The 25,471-nt window shown below is 40.6% G+C and overlaps 1 protein-coding gene across 17 annotated transcripts in view; it reads left to right on the plus strand.

The window, feature by feature from the left end:
* Nucleotides 1-25,471, plus strand: part of DLG2 (discs large MAGUK scaffold protein 2) — a 929,335-nt gene that overhangs the window by 778,293 nt on the left and 125,571 nt on the right. For 16 of the 17 annotated variants that reach the window (XR_009520377.1, XM_060018173.2, XM_060018175.2 and 13 more), the window contains one exon: nucleotides 5,384-5,498. Coding sequence is in view for 16 of the 17 variants with exons in the window: in XM_060018173.2 (XP_059874156.1) it covers nucleotides 5,384-5,498 (115 nt within the window). In the remaining variant the exon portion in view is untranslated. Of the gene's footprint in view, nucleotides 1-5,383; nucleotides 5,499-6,739; nucleotides 9,242-25,471 lie in introns of those variants that run through there. The other variant, XM_060018178.1, reaches the window with a different exon arrangement.

A 25,471-nucleotide genomic window follows, 5' to 3' on the forward strand; every position in this document is an offset into this window, starting at 1 on the left:
GTGATATATGGTATTTGTCTTTCTCTTTCTGACTTACTTAGTATGATAATCTCTAGTTGCATCCATGTTGCTGCAAACGGCATTATTTCATTCTTTTTATGGCTGAGTAGTATTCCATTGTATATATGTACCACATCTTCTTTATCCATTCATCTGTTGATGGACATTTAGGTTGTTTCCATGTCTTGGCTATTGTGAATAGTGCTGCTATGAACATACAGGTGCATGTATCTTTTTGAATTAGAGTTTTGTCCAGATATATGCCCAGGAGTGGGATTGCTGGATCATATGGCAATCCTTTTTCTAATTAATTAATTAATTAACTTACTTATTTATTTTTGGCTGTGCTAGGTCTTCGTTGCTGTGCATGGGCTTTCTTTAGTTGCGGTGAGTGGGGGCTACTCTTTGTTGTGGTGTGTGGGCTTCTCACCGCAGTGGCTTCTCTTGTGGAGCACAGGCTCTAGGCACGCGGGCTTCAGTATTTGCGGTGTGCAGGCTCAGTAGTTGTGGCTTGCGGGCTCTAGAGTGCAGGCTCAGTAGTTGTGGTGCACGGGCTTAGTTGCTTCACAGCATGTGGGATCTTCCTGGACCAGAGCTCGAACCCTTGTCCCCTGCATTGGCAGGCGGATTCCTAACCACTGCGCCACGAGGGAAGTCCCGGCAATTCTATTTTTAATTTTTTTGAGGAACCTCCATACTGTTTTCCATAGTGACTTAAGGTCCTGCTTCTTTAATGCAGTTTCCCACCTCAGCATTATCCTGCTTAATTTCCTTGTCAGTGTCCCATTCAAGAAGTAAACTCCTTTAGGTTCTTTTTCAAAACTATATGCCATGCACCTAGTACAATCCCATGTGTAGGGAAGGAGGAATGATAGATCTTGAGGTTGGAGAAACAGAGATGAGTGAGGCATACCCACTCTCTAAGGAGTTTATGGGACAATAAAGGAGAGGACCAGCATGTACATAATACAGTAGGTGAAAGGAAGGAGAGTGAGATTTTAGGAGGGAGGGGTAGAGAATTGAGGAGACCTTAGGTTCTAAGGGAAGATTGTGGTGTTTTAATAGGTACTAAGATGTGATGGAGACAGACTGACCTCACAGAGATCCAGGGTTGAATGCTAGCTCCATGTCCAAGGAGCTCTGTTACCTAGAAGCTTTGTGACTTTGGTGAAGTTAGTTAACCTCTCTGAACCTGTTTCCTCATCTCTAAAATAATATGCTTACCTCAGAGCTTTGTTAGGAGAAATAACATAATTTTTAAGTATGTAGCACAGAAAGTAGTCTATTGCAGGTGCACAGTTCAGTAAACATGAATTTTCCTTTAGAATTTATAAAGATTGAGCACTTTAAAATCTCATTAGAATGTTCTCCTGAGTGTTAGGATTTTATTGGAAAATATCCCAAAGGGGAGGGCATGGATGTGAATGAAACATTTGGGGAAAGAAGAGGGAATTAAGATTAAATGGATGTGGTAGTGTTAGATTTTTAACTTGTTGAAAATGTAGTTTTCAATACTATTGTAAAGCATAAAGAAGACATACTTCACAATTTATGTATCTACTTTCTTGTTTATTTCTAGAGCATTTCTAACTTTAAACTTGTTTAACTATGAGAGTCTGGAGACATAGCCCCTCTCCTCTCTGTCTCTGTCTCTCTCTCACACATGCATACACACACACCATTTATATTTGTAAACTCAGATCTTATTGTTTTTGCTTTGATGAAATTACTTGTAAAACTTTATTTTTCAAAAAGGAGCAAAGAGGGATAAACATTTTTGAATACAGGATTTGTGTTTAACATGATTGTCAAAGTGGAGAAGTTGAGAACAAGATGGATTCCAGTTAAGACAAATACAATACAATACAATACAACACACAATATAATACCTCCCCATCCACAGTGGAGAATGTAAACACCATAGAATACGATGCAGAATAAACATTTCAAAAGGATGGTAGAAAACATTTTGGGGATCTAATGAGCCATACAGTAAGGAGAACACAGGAAGAGCCTAATAAAGTGCTGATGGCATACAAGTTAAGTATCAGAGAACTGTTTCCAAAATGTATGACATGGCTGAGATGGGGAGAGCATAGAGACTGCCAAGAGAATAGTAAAAACAACAGTGGGATTTGGGAGTGGCCATAATTAGACAGGAGTAAAGCCTTGAAATTAGGCAGAATAATTAGCCTTGAAACCAAAGTCCTAGAGGAGAAGCATCTTGTCTTTTTACATTTAAAAAAAAGCCTTAATATTGAAAACAGGCAATTTCAGTCCTACAGGCATTTTAGAACTGAATTCATTTCAGTTCCTCTCACTTCCTCGTTCATTATTTATTCATTCATTCATTCATTCAGAAAATGTTTATTGAGCACCTGTTATTAAATGCCTCCTGCATACCAGACACTAGGTTAGGAACAGGGAAAGGCTTGCTGAACTCAATCTAATGGGGAAGGTGAGCAACGGCGCAAATGACTGCAGTTTGGTGTGATGAGTACAGTAAAGTAGCAAAGTGTCGGTATGTAGTCGAGGACTGGCACTGAGTTAGGTGTTTCGGTGGGCGGGGGGAGATGGTTGGAGGTGGGAGTTCAGGTTTTTGTCATGATAATAAAGTCATCAAATGGTAGAGGGGTTGTCCTGGGAACAGATGGCAGATTGAGTGATTCTTAGGGGCGATGCATGGTGTTTAGCTAGTGACAGTGTGGAGCATGGCTCAGAAGGAACAGAGAGTTCCAGCTCTGTGTTCCAGGCTAGATTATTTTCTCCAAAAAATGCTGATGGGGGCTGTGTGACTCTGTGCAAAGCTTTGATACTCATGCTGTGGTGCTGTACAGACCTGCCATGGATGTGCTCACGTACACCAAGATCCCTGTCTGACACGAAAGGCTGTCATATGGGAATTGTTAAATAAATTATAGTCTAAACTGTGGAATGTAATTAAGGGTATTAAGAAACATGATACTTATTATTAGAGAGAGGGTAGGAAAAGATCCAAGTTACACTGTTAAAAAGGGAGGAAAAAACATGAGCATAATATATAATTAAGATCTCATATGTGTGTGGGAGTATGTATATATTCAAATGAATTGAGAAATGTCTGCGGAAGTCCAGCACCCGCCAGCTATGTACCTATAGGCTACGCTATAGGGAAGGACAGCAGTGAGAGAGTAGAAGGGGGGATGGGGACCTCTCATTTTTTGTTCTGTGTTTTTCTGTGTGGTTCACATTTTTACAACATCCATGGACTTCGTTTTGTAATTTAAATAAGAAATGAAATAATGCTTATGAAGCCCTGAGCACAGCATCTGCCATGTGGCTGGCAGTAATATTAATTGGATATTAATAGGATGGCAAGAAAATATGACTTGCTCAGAATGATTTAAATCTGCATATAGCATCATATTTATGGCTGTAAATAAGTGTTTTCTCTCTCTGCTAAAATGAAATGAAATAAATATCTTAAATTATGGTTAATAGATTTTAGGTTAAATAGGTATTCAGCTTATTTAAACATTTAGGATTTAATTATTCAAAGAGAAATTGTGAACAGGAAGTCTTCCAAATCTAGGTAATATCAGACTTCGCCTAAACACCAGAAATTTCCTGTCAGTTAGGGTTGTCTGTAGAGCACTAAACTTTAAAAATATTTAACATTCAGAATTCATTGTTGTCTATCATTGAAAACTAAGGTCAAATCATTTTCTTTATGAAATTCCACGCCACAACAGCCAACAGATATTCAGTAAATTGAATTTAAATTTAATGGAACTTTTTATTATAAAAAATTTGAAGTACACTGTAAGTAGATCATCTTGTATTATATTCATTTAGTCATTCCTGTTTTTGTGAAAAGTTACGGATAAATTGAATTGAAAATCACATTGTTTTCTGAAATGTACTGAGGACCTCTGTGAAAATTCTTCATGCTTTAAATTCTCCGAAAGCAAGACACAGTTGTGCCAGGGAGGTGACAGACCAAGTTGGGATCAAGAACATGGAAACTTCAAAAGCCATTTCCTTTTCTATGCTCATTGTTTTACGGAGTGTCTTAAAACCTATTTTTCTTTCTTTCTTTTTATTGGATTGATATGGTGAAAAAATTTTTCCTGTGATGAAATAGCATCTTTTAATAATTATATTTCCTTGATTTTTTTAGACCCATATGTTTTTTCTTTGAATATTTCTAAAATAGATTTACTATTTTCGAACCCTGATCTCCTGAGAAGCTGATTTAAATATATTGTATGTATTAGAATTGATGAAGTTTGGCATGTGATGTTTTATATTAAAGCTATAAGGCAAAGTTGAGGTATGATCCCAAGTAATCAGCTTCTAGGAGCCCCCCACGGGGGGAAAAACTTAGCAAAATTAAATGGCGTTTTTTTGTTTGTTTGTTTGTTTTTTTTGTGGTACGCGGGCCTCTCACCACTGCGGCCTCTCCCGTCGCAGAGCACAGGCTCCGGACGCGCAGGCCCAGTGGCCATGGCCCACGGGCCCAGCCGCTCCGTGGCATGTGGGATCCCCCCGGACCGGGGCACGAACCCATGTCCCTCGCATCGGCAGGCGGACTCACAACCACTGCGCCACCAGGGAAGCCCTAAATGGCGTTTTTTACACAGTTCATCACCAAACACTTGATACTCTGGTCTATCTGGCTGGGGGTAACTAGAGACTCACCTCAGCCCCTATACTATTGGTAATCCTATGAACTTTTGGGATTTTTTACCCTCTCATTTCTAAATTAATCCTATTATTTAGAGATAATTATAGATTCACATGCAGTTGTAAGAAGCAATACAGGGAAATCCTATGTACTTTTACTCTGTTTTTCCCAGTGGTAACATTTTAGAAATCTGTAGCATGCTATGACAAGCAGGATGTTGACATAGACATAATCCATCAAATTTATTCCAGTTTTCCCAGCTTTACTTGTAATCGTGTGTGTGTGTGTGTGTGTGTGTGTGTGTGTGTGTGTGTGTAGTGAGTTCTGTGTCATTTTGTCACATGTGCAAGTACCTGTATCCACGACCACAGTCAAGACAGGAAAGATTTCCATCACCAACAAGGATACCTTGTATAGCCCATTTATAAAAACACCCACCTCCTCCCCATGGACTTTTCACATATTGGGGATTTGGTGGTGGTATGTTTTTGAGTTACGTTTTGGGAAGTAACTGGTTTGTTCTTTCCCTCTGATGAATGTCTTCAAATAAATAATATGAAAGTAAACCTTCTGTGTTCCTCCATTCTTGCATTGTGCATCTCCCCGTGGCTTGGCAAAGGGACCAACAGCAGGGACGAAGGGTTGCCTTGAGTGTGCAGTATTTCTAACTTGCTGAAGGCACAGAACCAAATTTGCCACCTCCGTTTCCATTCCCAGATTACGCTCGATTTGAGGCCAAAATCCATGACCTACGAGAGCAGATGATGAACCACAGCATGAGCTCCGGGTCCGGGTCCCTGCGAACCAATCAGAAACGCTCTCTCTATGTCAGGTAGGCAACAGTGTATTTCTTACTGTGATCTGTACTTGTGAGCCATCAGCTTGGGGAGACAAAGGCGACGCCTTATAGCAACGGGACACGTGTTCTTGACTAACCTACACTTGTCAATACACCACTGTAAGACCTTAAGTTTAACCATTTTGAAGAAATTTTTGAAATGTTATTAATTATGTTAAATTAGTTAAAGGCCCCTGCTTTTAACAAGTTCTTTGACCATGTTGTGATCCAGGGTAAAGTTCTTAGCATAGGTTGTAGTAAAAATAATAAGAAATATTTTCAGTTCTGATACATCTTAAATTGAATATGTGGGCCAAAGCCCTGGACATTGGCTTACCATCAGTATGGGAAGAAAATATTCTCATATTGCTTCCTGGCCTGCTTGACATCTATGCATTAACTTTGGTGTATTGATTGGAAATCAGAAGTACTCTCTCAAAGAGCTATGTGGTTTTTTTCTTAAAGTCTTGGTAGAATGACTTTCTTCTGTGGCATCTCATTACCAGTTGATTCTCAAACCACAAAAGTTACTTGTTCCTTGCCTCTCAAAACTCATTAATTTACCAGAAAAAAAGATGATTGATTGAACTTGAAATGCCCTGTGGTCTTTCATCCCCATAGTTAACTCTTGAGTAAGATCCATCATCACTCAACTATAACATTCACCTCTTAGCATAAGCCTTCTATATTCTTCCCAAAATGTACTTCATCAGTGCTGACTCCACTTGAAAAAAACCCCAGAAAACTGTACACTTGCAAACTGTAAAAACTCAGTGAATTTGAAGTATCCAGTTGTTTCTTAAAAATAATTCATCATATTTCTTTAAGGATTTTATGTCATATTAAAGGATTAATTCCTAGTTTTTCATAAAATCTAGGAAAATCTTCCTAATTCCAATTGGAAACTATTCTTCATTCCACTATCATTCAATTAAAAAGAATGATGACTTACAATAATAATAATGTAAGTATTAACAGCCAGAGGGGGAGAGTGATGTCCAGTTAATGGTGCAGATGAATCCAGGTATCAGTGGAGGAACCATGCCCATCCTCACTGTATTCTCTCTCCCTCAGGATCTGGTCTGATTCCCACCTAGGGCCATATCCTCCTGATCTGAAATTTCACTGTCTTTTCTTGACATGAGGTGCATGTTATAGACATTAATTGATGTACTTGGATTGACTTGTCCTGTTGGTTCCTCTTTGGCTATAAAGTTATCTTTTGTGTGTATTAGGTAGGCACAGCAGGGCCAAGAAGGGAGCAGGATTCCAGAAGGCGGCAGGTTCTCGAAGGCCTTGATTTGCTGGCCTCTCTGACAAGCATAGAGTCCCTTCTTATTCCAGGGAGTTCCAGTACCTCAGAAGTCCTGAGATTTAAAATAAAAAAAACCCAGAATATCAATGTCCCAAATTTGTTCAACTGCGTTTTGGAAGATTATTTTGATACATTTCTGTGTAATCTGTGAAAGGAACTGTTGAGGACCACCCTAGAACATGTCTTGTAGCGACATCACAAATATGATGGAAAGTAGCTGTTTCTGTTCTCCTTACTTGTGTTGTATTGCTATTCTTTGTGATATAAAATATTTTCTAATCTTGAAATGTTTTAGTCTTGGGTAGCAAATTAGGAAAAGCCAATTAGGTTAGTAGGTTAGAGATAAATCAGCTAATAAAAATGGAATGGTTATATAGAATAAAACTGGAAGGAAACATTACCATATTGTTGGTATCTTGTTAAAAAATAGAATGCATAAACATGTCAATGTACTAGAAGGAGTTTGCCAAAAATATACTGGTAATAGCTTACTCCTGTTAATTAAGTTGTGGAGGATTAGGAAAATTAAATGAAGTGCTATGATGCTATTATGTAAGACTAATAGACTTATTTGAAATAATAGTGTTACTCAGAATCAGACCTTTATTCTCTAAAATGGTAAATAAAACTATAACATACAAGAGATGAAGACTTAAGGTAATAAAGAATGTTACCTTGTTAACATTCTAATAGTTGGAGGTCATATTGAAAGGAGGAACTACTTTTAAATGACGCTCAAAAATAGCTGACACTAAATGGGAAATTTCCCAAATTATTTCTTCACAAGATACGAAAAGTGTTGTAGAGGGCTGACCTCAGTATCTAAATGACTTTTAGAGGCATAGAATTGGAAAAAGATATGAACCATGAATAGAGTAAAATCAGAGGGAAAGAACTTACAAGATCCCCTGGCCTTGTTCTCATGCAATGTGATAAATTAATTTAAATTAATTAATAAAATGAAATGAAATGGCAAGGCCTAAAGGGGATTCTTACTAAAAATGATTAAGTATGTTTGTTTGTTTGTTTGTTTTACACCAGTTTTAGCTATAGGATTTTCATAGATATGCTTGTTTCATCCAGATCGCTTGAATAGAACTAGTGCCAGTTGATTGTGCTTATTTTAGAAAGTCAACTAGTTGCTGTCTCAGAATAAATCAGTAACAGAATTTCTCTGATTATATAAACATCAGATGATGAGCATGTCTCTTTAATCTGAGAATGACACCCTGGAGTATTATTCTCTTTATTCTGCTCAGCTTTATGTAATTCTAGGGCTGGAACCTTAGCTATCACCAGGCCCACTGTTTAATTTGCAGAAGGGGAAACTGAGGCCCCAGGAGGGAAGGGATTTGCCCGGGACCCCACAGCCATTTGGTGGCAGAGTTAGATGTCCTGCCTCCTAGTGCCACCTCACTCCACCTGCTCAGGGGACAGCTTGTGCGTCTCAGCTGTTGAACGCACTTTGGCCATGAATCCCAGTGTGCTTCCATCAGCACAGTGGCCGACTCTTGGATTAAGGAGTAGATTAGCTGAGAGGAGAAATTCAAACAGAAACCTCTTTGGGGTTTTTACACAGGATAAACTGTACTATAGGGATTTCATAGGGGATTTCTTTAGTACTATTCGTATTTTTCCATGAAGCCGAAACCTAAACCAGAAAGCAAGCAGCTTCTTGTTCTGTAATAAACAATTTAGCTGACTTAGTAGAACATTTGTTTGCACCACAAAACCACCCTTCCCCTTGGAGTCACCTCCTCTTCCCTATATGCACAACACATACACACGCACACACTCTCTCACACCTCACACTCCCAGCATTAGCCCTGCGCTGACCATGTCCAAGATAGTGCATCTCCTCAGGATATTGCAGAAGTTGGCCTCATTCCCCTACTAGAAATGGTCCTCCCTGGTGGTGGCGATTTATTTGCCCGACAGTGTGGAAGAGAGAGGGAGGGAACTAGCACATCTGAGCCAGGCGGTGTTGTAAACTTGAGCCAGCCCTCTCTATTTTCCAATCTAGTTGTAATCATTTTCCTTCTTTTAATCTTTTTTGTAAGGTGCTTGAAGTGCTTTGGTAGTGCCATGCAAATGGAGTTGATTGTCGCTAATGATAATACTGTACGTGTTGTATGCCAGTGATTTGCATCTATTTGATTTAATGGGCTATGCGTATTGTGTATTTCCTGCATTGTGAAACATGTAGTTGTAGAACCTTAAAAGTAAATAAAATATTAAAAATTTGAATAAAGTATTTTTCAAAATGCTCCACAAGTACATTATCAGTTCTTCAGCCATAGATTCACTTGGGCTCCTGAACCACTGGAATACGGGGTTTCGGGTTTCATTGCATGTACTTTGGGGCTCTCCATATGGGCAGGTTGAGGTCTCCCTAGCTCTAAAATATGCACTCCCCGTCTTCTTATCAGTTGTTAAATGCATCCCTATAGCAGAACAAGGCTTTTCCTGCTACTAATAGGAATGCACCTTTATATCTAAAAGCTATGAAGAAAGGTCAGAGATACAGGGGATTAAATTCACACAGAAGTGCAAATGGCTAAGGAGAGATCCTTTCTTCTGATAAAAGAGAGCAAGAGCACCCAGGACACTGGGAGAATGGAGAGGGGAAGAAAGAAAAGCAGGTAAGTCCACCAATGGGGAGTGAAAGGTCACAGGAAAGAATATAAAAGAGAAACTTGGCCCATGTTCGTTTGTTAATAAAAGGTACCGATTTTGAGAGTTCAAGTGAATAAGCTTTCTGTTGTGAATTTAGGTTTTGTTTGTTTGTTTGTTTGCTTCATATTTGGAGCATTTTGTGAATTTATGTTTAGTCAGTTACTATAATTTATTTATGCATTCATCAAGCATTTTTTGAGTGTATATTCTGTGCCAGGACCTATAATGGACATTGAGGACCCAGCAGTAGAAGTCATGTTTCCTGTCCCCAAGGAACTCACATCTAGTGGGGGGGACAGCTGAGGGGAAGACAATCACAATGCAGTGTGGTGTGAAAAGTTACCTCTAGAGAGGCCGAGAATCTTTACTGCTGCCTTATATAAGGATATCTGAATTGATTCTTGAAGATTTTGTATGAGTTAATCCAGAGGCCTTCAGACCTTTTTACTCAAAGTAAGAAATACATTATTCATCATGGCCCAGTAAATACATACGCACATAAAGCTGAAAGAAGAATTTCATCAAAGTGTACCTTTAATGTACAGTAAACTTTGCTATTTTCCGTTCTATTTGTCTTCCTCTTTTTTTAAAAAAAGTGAAGGTCACAACTCATTAACTTGGTTTAATAACTCACTAATGGGTTGTGATCTACAGCTTGCAGATGGAGTAAACAAGGAGGAGCATTCCAGGCAGATGACACAGTACATAGGCAGGAGAACACATCTTCACTACGTTACAGTTAGCATCTCTGGAATCCCCAGACCCTTGGTGTCCTAGCCAGCTTGGAAGGCGGTTCTCCCTGGCATAGATGAGGAAGTAGAAATGGAGGGAAACGTTTGTCAGGCATCTTCTGTGGGTCACCCATTATGTTAGTGTTTGCCATATATATTTCCCCGTATGATTCTCGCAACACCTCGAAGAATCAGGGGATATTTCCTCTATTTTACAGGTGAAGAAAGTGAGACTCGGAGAAGGTAAATATTTGCCCCCAAGCTCACAGAATGGGACTGGACGTGAGCCAGACATTCAGGTCCTGTGTGTGAGGCAGTAGAGAACAATGCTTATTTAAGAGCACGGTTGCTGCATTGTGCCAGACAGACAAACATTTGAATCTTGGTTCTGCCACTTACTAGCTCAGTGATCTTGGACAGGTCAGTCTCTCTGTCCTTAGCGTCTTTATCCGTGAAATTAGTAACAAGATACCACAAAGTGGTTGTGAGGATAAAGTAAAATGGTGAATTTAAATACCTGGCACATGCGAAGCAATTGATTAAGGTCAGTGGTGTTTATCATTTATTAGAAAGGCAGCCTGTCCCCTGCAGGACAGAGAGACTGTAGAATTGTTTGTGAACGGAGACACTTTTCTCAGCAGCGGTGAGTCTCCCTGTGCCTTGGCTTTCCTTCATCAAGGGAAGGAGGATAGACTTCCTGGAGACCTTTTATGTTTTCAGTCCTCTAGACCCCATGAAAGCCAACGGGAAAGGCCAGGATTCTATGGCTCCAGAGTGCCCAGCTGTGCCAACTCATCAGGCATTTCTCATCCCCCACAAGGGTCTGTCCAGAGACAGAATCTAAAAAGAATTCAGTTGGAGACACAGCTAAGAAGAAAGGGTTGCTTTGCTTACACCTGGCCCTTCCAGTTCCTCATGGGTGTTATCAGCGTCCCTATCCTCACAATTTCTTCCATTTTTCCTCTGCATTCTTCAGTTACTCTAAGCCCTCTGCTCATGGTTTTCTGTTCTGAATTTGAAGGATTTTCTTCTTTTTACAGTGGTTCGAAGTCCACATTTTAAACTGGTAACTCAAACTTTCTACTTTCCTTGACAGTTTTTGCTTCAAAGGCTATATAATATAACAAATGCTGAGGTCTGCCTCCTGCCCCATTGTTTAACATAATGTTTTTACACATAGATTCATTAGGGCATCGATTCTTTCATTCAACAAACATGGTTTCACGTACTTAACTACAATATACCAGTCTGCCGTAGATGCTAAGGATACAGAGATGAGTAAGAGCACAGACCTCTTTCCCTCAGGATTCTCATTGTACATATCTGCAGGCAATTCAAGTAGTATGTAGATCATTATTGTAACTGTCCTTTTATGATACCTCATGTGTTATATGCCTTGCAGTTATTAACCTATTTTAATCTTTACATTATGCCTATAAGGCTTCCTACAATGAAATCTACCCAGAAGACCACTGGTATTTAAAACTCAGCTATGAAAATAGTGATCACTCTGGTCTTTATTAAAGCTTCATGGGAAAGCTCCTTGAAATGGCAATGCCATCAATACTGGACCTGCAAATCCCAGTTAATGTCTTAATTTTACTATATCCTTAGTGCCTTATGCCACAGTGCTTGGCATAAGAAAGTCTCCTTAGTAAATATTTGTTGGATGAATTAATTCCTAGACTCTCTTTCCTATACAAATGTGAAAGAAAAAAATTAGAAGATAAGCCAGGACCTTTGAGCAGTCAGTCCTACGGAAACCCAATACCAAGTGTGTGGAGTCTGGCTGTGTCCTGAGGACGCAGGAACTACCTACTGGTACTGGGATTTCCAGGACACATCGGGCTCTGCAGGGCCTTTCAGGCTGCTTCATTTGCCTGCTGAACTCTGTGACCCTCTTTCAACTGAGGCCTAATTCAATAATACATTTAGACCATGACACACAGCCTGTACCCTCTTAGCAAGAGGACTTGGGGTAGGGGCTGGGTTCAGGGTGAACTTCATCCATTTTCTCGTTCTCGGCACCCTTAATCTTCCTGTTCTAGGGACATAGGGCTGGGAGTTACATTGAAGCAAGTCTTGAGCAAACGTATCTCACCCAGGATTCTTTATCCTGATGGGTTTTCATTCTAGAGGAAAGATGTTCTTACCTGATTGATTTTGGTGGGAGGGGAAAGCAACCTCATCATATAAGTAAGAGACCCTGGTATTTTTTCTTCTTCTTCTTTAAACAATAACATATCCTTCCACTCTACTTCCTTCCCCCACTGTACTGCTGGTCAGTAACCTGGGGATACAAAGGAAGAATGTGGAATGAAGCCAGTCAGGGGACTTGGCTCCAGTGCAAAGCTGCTTCCAACTTCACCTGGCTATGGATTTCTCCAGGTCGTTTAAGGCAAAGCCATGAAATCTGTGAACTTCTTCCCTTCCAACCTTGGACCAACATGCTGTCAGCAGCCGTCCCCATAGGACATGTCTCAATCCTGTGTGCATCCCCTGCCCAGTGCTTGGCGCAGCGCTGGCCTACAATGGCATTTTTACTGCCTGTCATTCATTCAGTCACTCATATATTCTTATTTGGCAAAATTATCATTTATTCTTTCAGAAATACAATGTATTATAGCACCTTGGATTCAGAGTTTCTTACCTCTCTTAAAATCTTATTGGGGGAGACATGACCAGGTACCTGAAACAGTTTAACAAAATGAGGCAGAGAGTCTGGAGATAGTCTAGACTTGGGAAGCCAGAGAGATCTGGAGAGGGCATTGCAAAGTCAGGGTAGGCAGCTGGAACCACACTGAGAGGCCAGAGCTTGTGTACCAGTGCTTTACTCCTGACTTCGTTTAAGCCTTAAAACAGTGCTATGACATAATTATGATTATTATCCCCATTCTACAGAGGAGGAACCTTGTAGAAGGAAAAATAACGTATACATGGTGCTACGTGGCCAAGCCATATTCTCTACCCGGGTGTGTCTCTCACTGGAGCCCATGCCCACTGTACTGCAGTACAGTGAGGAGGAAGTTAATCCTGTAGGGGCAGAGGTTACATTCATATTGATAGACCTTCTGTTTGGTTTATGCTTTATACTGACTTCCTCAGGGTAGACCTGGCATCTGATCCAGACTTCACAGTTGCTCAGTTGCTGAAACTTGAGTTTCTCATTTGTAAAATGGACATAATACCTGGTTCACAGACTTGTTGTTAGGATTAAGTTAAACTAAGTCTATGAAAGAGCCTGCCAGATGGGCCCGTTAAGTAAAGGGGAGGACCTTTACCCCTGCCATTATTCAGAGCCTGCCTCCTAAGCTGGTGCCTCCTTTAAAGCGGAATAGATTTTGATTCTTCATGTATACTTTGAGACTCATTAGCACTATGTGCACTCTTTCAGGCATTTGCATTTTTAATTGCATCCTTAATTGTGGAACAAAAGGCTTTGTCTTCAGGCAGCTAATTTTGTGCCAGAAATAGAATGGAGGAGGGGTCATTGGGGATCTGGAGGAGGTTTCTCCTTCACCTAAAATCATAGGCTGGCCCCGACTTTAGAAGGTTTTTAATTTTTAGATTTCTATAGAAAGAGAGACAGTAGTACCATGGATGACCCTACCATTGACCATCACATTTTTTTTTATCTATCCCTCTATCCCAAGATCTAGAATCAGATATCATTTTTATTAATGGCAGACCCTCATTCATTCACTTGCTCACTCATTCATCCAGAAAACTGTTTCAGAGCCACAACCATCTACCTTATGCTATTACTATGCCCTGGGGAATAAAAAGATTAATAGGGCGTCTTTTCTGCCCTGAAGGCACTGAAGAATCACTCTACCAGCCTGGGTTCTGATCCTCACCCCCGCCCCATGGTAATCATACTTCCAGACATTTCACATCTCCAGAGGAGGTACTGTAGCCTGTTAGCCCAAAATTACTACTTCCAAGAACAATCTGAACAGCTCTAGCTACAAAGAGGGCAGAACAATAAAAGGCACAACACAGAATGTTGACAGGAGAGAACAGGTGAGAGATGAGGGCATGGAAAAATTGAGGGAATCTCCACCCTAAATCATGTGATTCGGTTAGGAACAAGGGAATAAACTCAGGACATTGGTCCTTTCATCTCAGCATTTGAAACAGAGCCAGACACATTATAGGAAATCTTTAAGTACTTATTGAACAAACTTTTTGAATATCAATTCAAATTGATATTTGAATTGATATCAATTGAACATGAAGGTTAAACATGATGGTACTGGGAGAATCACCAGTGACTCATAGATGCTGGTTGAGTTAAGCACGTTCTCCTCTGTGTTCCTCTGCCCCATGTAAACTCTCTTCTAACCTTCACACCCTTTCCACTGCCCGCCTCTTAACTCACCTGTCCCCTCCACCGATGGTGAGCACCTCTCAAATGGAGATTTGCCCAGTTACAGTCTGTATCTCCACGGTCTGGCCTACGGTAACTGCTGAATCCATCAAGTGAATGAATTATGGATGTTGCTAGATTGGAGAGCATTTAACTTTTAATTAAAATTTTACTTAATTACCTCATGGCTTGCAAATGGTTCCCTGCCTAACAGAGGTCCTTGTCTCTTCTTGATCGGATGAATAAACCGTCCTGTTCAGTAGCGATAATTGTCTCAAACTATGTTTTTTTAAAAAACTCATTTAGCCAGACAAATGCCATATTTAATATAGGTTAAGACTTCAAACCCATTTTCCTTTTTATTGGGAATCAATAAGAACAGAAACAATAATAAACATCCACAAGTTCTTCTAAAATACTTCCTAGTAATAAACAGCTAATTATAATTGCATCCTATTCTATGCCAGGCAGTTTGCTAAGCACCTTATACGGATTATCTTATATAATTCTCACAGCCCCTGCCCCCCTAAGAGATAGGTGCTAGTTTTAGCCCCACTGTAAAGAAGAGAAAATGGAGACCAGGTCTGAAGTTTACCCATAAGAGGCTAAGCTGGGCTTAGAACCTAAGCCAGCTGTCCTCTGCCCCTACCTATGGTGCCATGTGGCTTTATTGAAAGGCTTTCATAAATATGATTTGATTTGATTTAAAGTATCTGTTAAGTACGTATTGTTTTCCCACAGTTTTCAGATAAGAAATCTGTGGCTCAAAGTATTGAACTATCTACTCTTTTCTCCACGCATAGAGTAGTACCAAGCCCTTGCCTCAGTCCAGTCTCTTTAAAGGTGTGTGAACCCACAGCTCACATGTATCTTTGTCTAACGTTTGCCTCCTGTTTCATTTACTGCCACGTAACACACCGCATGATTTCTATAGAACTACTTATGCATTGTTAAATGTCGAATGGGCAGCTGAATGAATATCATAGTCACCTTAGATCCTGTACTCTAGTTTGAAGATGCCCAGAGCATGCGGATTTGTGGTTAAATTGAGCGAGACCCCCTGAGCTGTGGCCATGACAACAGTGTGAACAAATTCTCTGCCCCTTTTCTGCCAGCAGATTCTGCAGCCTGCGTAGCCCTAGCCAGGTAAAGCCCCACATCAAAGAACACAATTGAAGTGCCTGTCATACGTTGTGCCCCGAACATGGGGGAGCATGCAGCCTGAGACCCACAGTCAGCTATACAATTTGTGGGGCCCAGTGCAAAGTGAAAATGGGGCTCCACATTCAAAAATTAGAATGTAAAGACAGTGAGAGCAGAGCATAATACTAAGTGCGGGACTCTGCAGCCACGCAGGCCCACACCCATGATGCCAGTCCTGCTAACACCTGGCTTAGGACAGTTTGCTCAAAGCTGAAGGCATGTGTGTTTCCCTTAGTAAATAGTGCAGCAAGTGTAAGAAACACGATATCAGCATTGGGAACATTTTCAAGGAGCCAAGCTTTGTCTTTTACCTAAAAGAATACTTTGTATAAAGTATCCATACCTCTGCTTTTGGGATCTGTGGAAAAGCTATCTTTCATCCCTCTTAGTGCTTGAGGACCTTGAAATTCCACTTGCTCTGAACTTTCAACGGCCTGCTTTCAGTCATCACTCTCCACTGTAGGAAATCTTTCAAAAGTTAAGTGGTGTCATTTTTTTCACATTTAGTTAGCACCTGCAGTACACTGTTCTGCAAAACAGTCTTCCTGTTCTGCAAAAGTTACTACTCCTTCTCCTTGCTCCTCAGGTCTAAATTCTTAAGAAAATGTATAAAAGTGCCTCAGAACTTCCCTGGTGGTGCAGTGGTTGAGAGTTCGCCTCCCGATGCAGGGGACAAGGGTTTGTGCCCCGGTCCGTGAGGATCCCACATGCCACGGACCGGCTGGGCCTGTGAGCCATGGCCGCTGAGCCTTCGCGTCCGGAGCCTGTGCTCCGCAACGGGAGAGGCCACAACAGTGAGAGGCCCGCATACCGCAAAAAAACAAAAACAAAAACAAAAGTGCCTCAGAGGACTTTGGAAATCACTGGAACCTTTTGGGTGTTGGTGTCCTTTCCATGTGTGATTTCCTACATGCAGAGGCTGCAAGACTTATAGATTTCCCTGACCAACAGCATTAGAATTTAAAAAATCAGGACTTCCCTGGTGGCGCAGTGGTTGAGAGTCCGCCTGCCGATGCAGGGGACGCGGGTTCGTGTCCCGGTCTGGGAAGATCCCACATGCCGCCGAGCGGCTAGGCCTGTGAGCCATGGCTGCTGAGCCTGCGCGTCCGGAGCCTGTGCTCCACAACAGGAGAGGCCGTAACAGTGAGAGGCCCGCGTACCGCAAAAAAAAAAAAAAAAAAAGAATTTAAAAAATCAGGGGCCTGACATGGGATTGACAACTTAATTTCACCAAGTAAGAAGTCTAAAAATAATAAACCCACATACAAATTATATTTTAAATTGATCACTCTTTATTATTGCCATCATTTTATATAAGAAAGGCCATTTTAAGGTCAGAAAAATAGGAACAAAATATAAGCATCGGGAAAAGTACTCCAAATTTTAAAATTTATAATTTTATAAACCCCATTCGATGCATCTCCATCTTTCTACTATCCACATAATCCTACCTTGTAGCTAAGAAAATTAAGGCAAACATTGTGACAGCTAACTTGTTTAAATTCTTAATCCTGAATTTTCTGGTTTTAAATGATTATAAAATGCCTGAGATGGCTTTTTACTTTTGTCCTTTCTTGATGAAGAAAGCCGTCTTTTAGATTTTCTTATTCCTCATGTATTTTCTTCATTTTTTATACCATTTTCTCAATAAGTAGGAAGCCCAGACTATTGCTGGTGAACATCCTCTTTGGTAAACTGATGCTTTTTGGTGATGCTTGTTAAGAGGTAAGAAGGAATTTCCATTATCAAAGTAGGATTTTTATTATTTTTTAAATTGTACTTTCATATATTTTACATTATGGCATCCTTTATTTTATTTTATTTATTTATTTATTATTATTATTATTATTTTTTGCGGTACACGGGCCTCTCACTGTCATGGCCTCTCCCATTGAGGAGCACAGGCTCTGGACATGCAGGCTCAGTGGCCATGGCTCACGAGCCTAGCCACTCTGCAGCATGTGGGATCTTCCCGGGCCGGGGCACGAACCCGTGTCCCCTGCATCGGCAGGCGGACTCTCAACCACTGTGCCACCAGGGAAGCCGTGGCATCCTTTATTTTAAAAACGAACTCTTAAAAGGTATCATCACATTCTGGTGTCTTCCACTGTATTTTAAAACATTGTATAACTGTATTGTTACAGAACAGATGGGTTACTTCATATACTTTTCCCCCTTAAGTTTCTTCAGATTACATCTTGTACATGCTTCTATTTTTATTGGCCATGCGGTATGGCTTGTGGGATGGGATCTCAGTTCTCCAACCAGGGATTGAACCCGGGCCACGGCAGTGAAAGCGCCGAATCCTACCCGGTAGACCACCAGGGAACTCCCCCTTAATTTTCTTAAAAACGTGGATTTGGCCTTTCAGATGATGGCTCCCACACTTAAAAAAAAAAAAGTCTGATTCATGGGTAAAATAATGAGAAAATGCAATGTGAACTGAATAGAACTTTACAACAAACAGGATATTTGGTAGCTTCTAGTGACCTCTGTCACATAAATATATATTCTCAGGTAAATTAACTTTGTAGTTCTTACTCTCCAGACAAAGCTCTTAACCCGTTCCTGTGGCTTCTCAACTGTTTCATCGCTCTCTTCCTGTTAAAGAGGGCTCTGAGTTAGTCATCAGGAAGGGATTTCTGTGTTTCTGGTTGCTGTGAATCCAGGTCAGCAGAGAGTTTCCCTATCTCTAAAAGGCCTGTGTTGAATGAACCCCAGTGTTGGCCCTTTATAAGATTATAACACTTTTCTCTTTTCCTAAAATTCCCTATTTCTGCCCCTTCTCTCATAAATGGATGCCCCCATCCTATGCCCACCTCCACAACACACTCAGATCTTCTTATGAGTCCTTGATTATATAATGCATTCAGGTATCCTGAGGACAAGAAGATGGTGATGAGAATTTAGATCTCATAATATCTATGAGGGAGTATCATTATTACCCCCATTTCACAGTTATTGAAACCAAGGTTAGATAGTTCATGTTATTGCCCAAAGTTGGACAGCAAAGAAGGAGAACAAATATAAATTAGTTCTGTCTGTTGCCAAATCCCTGGTCTTAACCTTAATGTCCAGGGTTTCTGGAAATACCACATTTTCTTGGATATGCTTGATTTCCTCTATGCTCCCTCACTCCCGTTGGTACTTATAATTGTTACAGGAAGTCATATAAGTTTTACTCTAGAAAATAGTAATTTAATGTATAGTACATCTCCCTCAATAATAAATGAGTACCTTGAAGACGGTTGGTGAGTGGATCTTTGACATGGAGTTATGATGGCTCAAATTTAAACCATAGGGTCATAGCCTTCGTCGACCAAGCGTCCTCATCAAAGAGGCATGAACTTTCCTGCTGCATACAGGATGAGAAGATTGCAAGACCTTTTGATTAACCTACAGCAAATATGGTATAGTGGAAAGGATATGGGTTTAAGTTTTTCTTGGGTGACTACTATTTACAAAAAACTATGTAGAATGCTGTCAAGGAGTGAAAAGGTGGATCAGATATGCCTCAGGATGCAGTTAAAGCTAGTTAGTATTATTTTCATCTGTTTTTTTCTATGTTATTCTTAATCCAGACTCTGCTTCGGGGTCTGACAGTGTGTGTGTTGGTGGGGGCACTAGGAAATAGATATTTGAAAGGTCAGATATGAGAGGTTCCAAAAGCAAAGCTGTATTTTTTTTGGGGGGGGGTCATCTTTGGCAGTGTGTTTCCTCTCTGCAGGAAGTAATTAGGAACTGTCATAGAATGAAACACTAACTCCTTAGAATACCAACTCACTCAGCCATTCATGCATGAGTCCACAGCGGAACGGAATGGGCAAAAAGCCTGAGTTTTAGAGTCACAAGGACCTGGATTTGAATCCTGGCTTTGCCACCTATTTCTTGTGTCATGACCCTGGCAGTTCATTTCCTCTCCCTCTGGGCCTCAGCTTCTTCTATGAAATGAGGATAATAAGTACACAACTCAAAAGGTTTTATGAAGAATAATGTCTGTAAATCACCTAGCATCTTACACAAACCCTTCCAGAAATTAGGAAAGAGAGAAGACTTCTTAGCTTTTACAATATTAACATCTCCTTGATAGCAAAACATGATATGGTAACTATAAGAAGAGAAATTTACAGTCCAGTCTCTCTTATAAAACACAAGATCAAAAATCCAAAATAAAATATTTATTACCAAAGTGAATCCAGTGATACATAGGGAGGATACTATATAAGATGCCCTAATCCTAAAGGACATTTATCATATTGATGAACTGAACTACATTAAAATAAAAACTGTTCAACAAAAGATACCATGAATAAAATAAAAGTGTAAACAGAGCATGGGAAAACATTTGTAAGGCAGAGATCTGGAAAAGCATTTATAATCAGAGTATGTAAATAACTGCCACAAGTTATTAAGAAAAAGAGACCAAATTGTTTTAAATGGTCAAAAGACTTGAATAGGTATCTCATGAAAGAGGATATGTAAATGGTGAGTTCACATGTGAAATGGTGTTCAGTTCATTGGTCATCAGGAAAATGCAAATTCAAGCCCTAATGCCACTATCTACCCACCAGGATTATTGAAAAGATATGTTGGTAAATGTTTGAGACTCTCATGGCAGTGTCTCATACATTGCTCATGGGAGGTAAGTTGGTATGACCACACTGGAAGACTGTCTGTCAATGTTTACTATTGTTGAACATATTAAACCCTATGGTTCATTCTGAGGTATATACACAATAGAAATATTTATGTATTTTCAACAAAAATACATACAACAATGTTCATAGTAGCATTGTTTGTGATAGCCTTAATCTGGAAATAGCCCAAATGTCTATCAGCAATAGAATAGGTAAATAAATTGTAGTATATTTACACAAGGGGATATTAAACAGCAATGAGAATGAGTGGCTGCTACAAGTAATAGCAGGTAGGAGTATTATAAATATAATATTGAGTGAAAGAAGCCAGCCACACACATAAACTACAGGCGTATTAGTTTTCTGTGCTGTCATAACAAATTACCACACACATTCATTTTCTTACCGTTCTGTAGGTTAGAAGTCCATCAGTCTCACCAGACTAACATCAGTGTATGAGCAGGCTGCGTTGCTTTCTGGAGGTGCTAAGTGAAGATCTAATTCTTGCTTATTTGGATTGTTGGCAAAATTCATTTCCTTACAGTTGTAGGACCTAAGTTCTTGCTTTCTTGCTGGCTGTCATCTGAGAGGCATTCCCATCTTCTAGAGGCTGCCACATTCCATGGCTAGTGGCCTTTTCCTTCACATTAAAAGCTGAGTACTGCGAGTTCTCTCCTCACTTGCGTCTCTCTCATCTACCCAGGAAAGGTTCTGTACTTATAAAGACTCATGGGATTAGATTAGGTCCACCCAGCTAATCCAAGATAGTTTCTTGGCACTTTAGTGTCCTTAACCTTCATCACATCTACAGGGTCTCTTTTGCCATGTAAATAACATATTCACAGATTTTAGGGATTAGGGCTTGGACATCTTTGGGTGAGCCATTATTCTGTCTACCACGGTATGATTCCATTTGTATAACATTCAAAAACAGGCAAAATTAACCTGTAGAAGAGAGTACCTTTGGGATCACATTTCTAATGTAGAAAGGAATAATAATATCCACTTAAAGGGTTGTTATAAGTATTAAATCCAACAAAAGTATCAGTTGTTTCAGAAAGTGTCTGCCATGAAACAGACACAGTATTTGTTATGTCCTAGTTCCTTTTCTTTCCCCTCCCCCAACTTTATCGTTTCACCTGTAAAAATGCTGCAGTCAGCACTTTGCAGGATAAGGTATTCTGAAGATTTACAGACCCTCTGTGACAGTGTTTGCCTATCCCCTAGAAATCAGGATTTAAGCAAGAATTCCATGTGCTACTTGGGATAAAGCAAATTTGGGAAATAATGCTCTTTGGAATTTATTTGAAACACTGCTGAAAACATAGGAAGTGCTGAATGATTTGCTTCAGCCCCATCCAAAATACTACTCGCTGCACTTTTTAAGCCACACAAACCCGAATCAGCCATATTATACCAATGAAAACGTCATTAAAGTAAGGAATTCTTAAAATAGTGAACCCACAGATCGATGTAGAACCAGCAGTCATTGCTTCTAGAACTTACTCTTTTGCTAGAAGGCTCAGTCTGTGGCTCTTAGAGTGTAGCACAGAATCTAAGTAGAAAAAAGTTCCGTAAATATTCATTAAATTCAACGGAAATTACAAAGGGTGTCCAGTTGTTTATTTTCTGTATTATTTTGTTTTTCATTAAAGCTGCTGTTGCCCATGCCCATGACTTATTGAATGTGCTAAGAAGGAAGTCTGGTGAGAATTAGGTCTAACATTCATTTCGTTCACTTGTGCCTCCTCCTGCTTTCCATTCATTTTATAAACAACTGTTGATAGTCCATGTGCCAGACACTAAGGTGGGTTCAAGGAATACAAGGATAAATACTCTCAGTCCTTGCTGTAGGGTACTCCTGATCTAGTGGGGAGACCAGCAATAAAAGCATGTCCGAATCTGATGGCCAAACCCACCTCCCCCTCCTACGTGGAATTTAGATTGGTCTGTCTTGAGCGCCTGCCAGGATAGGTCATGTCCCAATGTGACCAGTTCACACCGGCTTTCTCTCCTGGGAAGGGCCAAGAAGAGTCTCTAAAGTAGGTTTGTTTTACTAGTTGGTTCTTCCTGCTTTATCTCAGTGTTTGCCAACCTTGGCTGCATGTTAGAATCACCTGGGGAGCTGAAAGAAATAACTTTTATTTTCCTTTATACTACTCACCGAATACTTCACTTCCGACACCAGATGTCTGGGTTTTTCCCCACACCGACCAGTTCTCCAACACCAGCTGGGTGTCCTACTATTTAAGTCAATTCTGGCACTGTCTGCGTGGAGACAGTGTCAGATCCTACAGGTTAAGGGTTCAGCCCTACAAGACTGCCCCCACTTCAGATGCCAGTCACAAGTCCAGATTGTTAACCTGTGTTTCTGACCAGCTGGCTGTAAATCAGAGGTTCAGACAGTCCTCTCTTCGGATTCAGTAATTTCCTAGAGCAGCTCATCGAACTGAGGAAAATAGTTTACTTTGTAGGTTACTGTTTTATTATAAAAGAATAAGACTCAGGAACAACCAGGTGAAAGAGATACCTAAGGCAAGATATGGAGGCAGAGGTACCGAGCTTCCATGCTCTCTCCAGGAGTGCCACCCTCCCAGTGAGGGCCACGCTGTCAGCATCTCCATGTTTTCAGCAACCCAGAAAGCTCCCTCAACTCCATCGTTTAGGATTTTTATAGAAGCTTCATTACTAGGTATCATTGATTAAATCACTGACCATTGACAATTAATTCAACCTGCAGCCTCTCTTCCTTCTTCAGAGGTTAGGAGTGCAGCTGAAAGCTCCAGCCCTCTAGTTGCATGGTTCCCTGGGTAAGCAGCTTCCATCCTTAGGGACTTTCTAAAAGCTCACTAACAGAAACTGAGGTGTGGTAGAAAGGGGCTTGTTATGAATAACAGGAGACACCTTTATGGCTCTTAGCACTTAGGACATTCCAAGCGTTTTAGGAGCTCTGTGCCAGGAATGGGACAAAGACCAAATCTCACTGTAAATCACAATATCACAAGTGCTTTTAAAAACCCTGATGCCCAAGGCCGCAGCCCAAACCTATTGAGTCAGAATTTCTGAGAATGTGTCCTGGGCATCATTATTTTTTTTTAAAGGTCCTCTAGTGATTCCAGTATGCAATAACATTAAGAACCATTATTTAATCTTTTTCTTTTCTTTCTTTCTTTTTTTTTTTTTTAACTTTATTTACTTCCTCCTCAACCTGAGAACAATAGCTTAAAAAGTCTTAGATTGCTTGCATAGAAGTCTCATTAATGCCAACCTGCAGCTAATGGGAGGGCCAGTTCCTGGGATTGCTTTCAATTTTGATCACATCCAGATTCAGAATTTGGAAACCATCCTTGAACCTGATGCTATAATTTGCTAACACTTAGCAAAAATAAGATTTCCTAGTTCAAAGCTAAGTAACTTTGGAAAGCAGGTTGAAAAGATTGGTGAGATTTCTTGAGAATCAGAGTTCTAACATTCCTATTTTGATTTCCAGTGAATAAGAAATGAACTGGTTAGAATTTCGTAAGTTGCATGAGGTTCCTTTGAAAATGTTCAGAGTATAGGTGAGCTCAAAAAAACCCTGGTTTGAATGCTGCATCTGTGTGTGGAGGGGGTGGGGCAGGTAATGACCAGGCTTTGCAATAAATTTAAGTACGACTAGCTTTACCAAATCCTCGTTTCTGGTGCTTACTGATCCCCCCTTCCTCCTCTGTAGTGCACTGCCCCCCCCCATTCTTTTTACAGCCCACCCCCACAGTTTGAGCCTGGCCTCTCCCCTGCTCTCTCTTCTTTCTCTGTCTTCTTTCCCTGCACCACTCCCTGCCTTAGGGCTTAGCCTATCTGCAATCGGTTGGCATGGAAACACTAGATGAGCCTGCCTGGTGGGAGAGATGTTCTGTTTCCAAGTGAAAATGGAAAAGATTCAAGTGTGATTCACTTCCAGCCATTTTAACTCTTAATTTCATCCATGTATTTAAACTGTATCTGTGGCTCCTGATCACACCTACAAGGTAAAGGAGATTATCTTGGTCTGGACTCTGCCCCCAGCTCCCCCACTGGTTCCCCTAACAGACCCTGGGCTACAGCCTCAGAGAGCACCCTGCTCTTTCATTTCTCCCTGCCTCTGCACAGGCCCTTTCTTCAATCTGAGTATAGTCTCCTCCTTAGGATTTCTGTCTAAGAGATGCTCAAAGGCCTTTCAAGAACCAGTGCAGGCACATCTTCCTGGGAGTTTTCCTGGCCCACACCTCTCTGCCCCCTCCTATCATAGCACTTCAGTTACAGGGATTGTGGGACACTCCAAGTTTAGGTGACTGTTTTCCTCCCCAGACCGTGAGCTCATTAAAAGAGAAGCATGGTGCTGTGAGGAGCCTGTGTTTTTCACACGCCTAGCGTGCAGTCCTGGCTCCATCACTACTAGATCTGAGATCTTGTACAAGCCGCTTACCTCTTCTGAGCTTCACTTTTCTCACACCTAAACTGGGAATGATGCTACCTAATAAGTCTCCTGTTTATCAGATGCTGGTTATGTGTCAGGTACTTTATCTTATTTAATCACCACACTAATTCAATGAGAGATAAGGTAATATCATTGAGTCCCTTTTACAGTTAGGAAACTAAGACTCAGGAGTCAAGAACCCTGCCCTAAATCTACACAGCTCCTGCATGGTGGAGCCAATATTCAAGCCCAGGTCTGACTCTTTACTACTCTGCTCTAGTGCCTGTGTGTGTGCCTAAAGCACCTAGCCCGGTGCTTGCTCTTGGGAGTAGGTAGGGGATGGGTGGACAGATGGATGGGTCGATGAAAAACTGCCTTGGAAAAAGCACAATCCTATGCTCTCTTTGGGGATCCAAATGGAAAATTAAACCTTCTGTTGTTTTCTAATGTGCACAGTTTCTACAAACTTGTGGCTAAACTCAAGAATATAAAGGCATCTATCACCTTTGTTTATACCTGTGTACTACTACAAAAACATGCTTCCTACCCATTTGAACCACTGCCCCGCAAGAGAAGCTGAAGGTAAATTAGATCCTTGAGA

Source organism: Delphinus delphis, chromosome 8 (genome assembly GCF_949987515.2).
Source record: "Delphinus delphis chromosome 8, mDelDel1.2, whole genome shotgun sequence".
Taxonomy (NCBI): domain Eukaryota; kingdom Metazoa; phylum Chordata; class Mammalia; order Artiodactyla; family Delphinidae; genus Delphinus; species Delphinus delphis.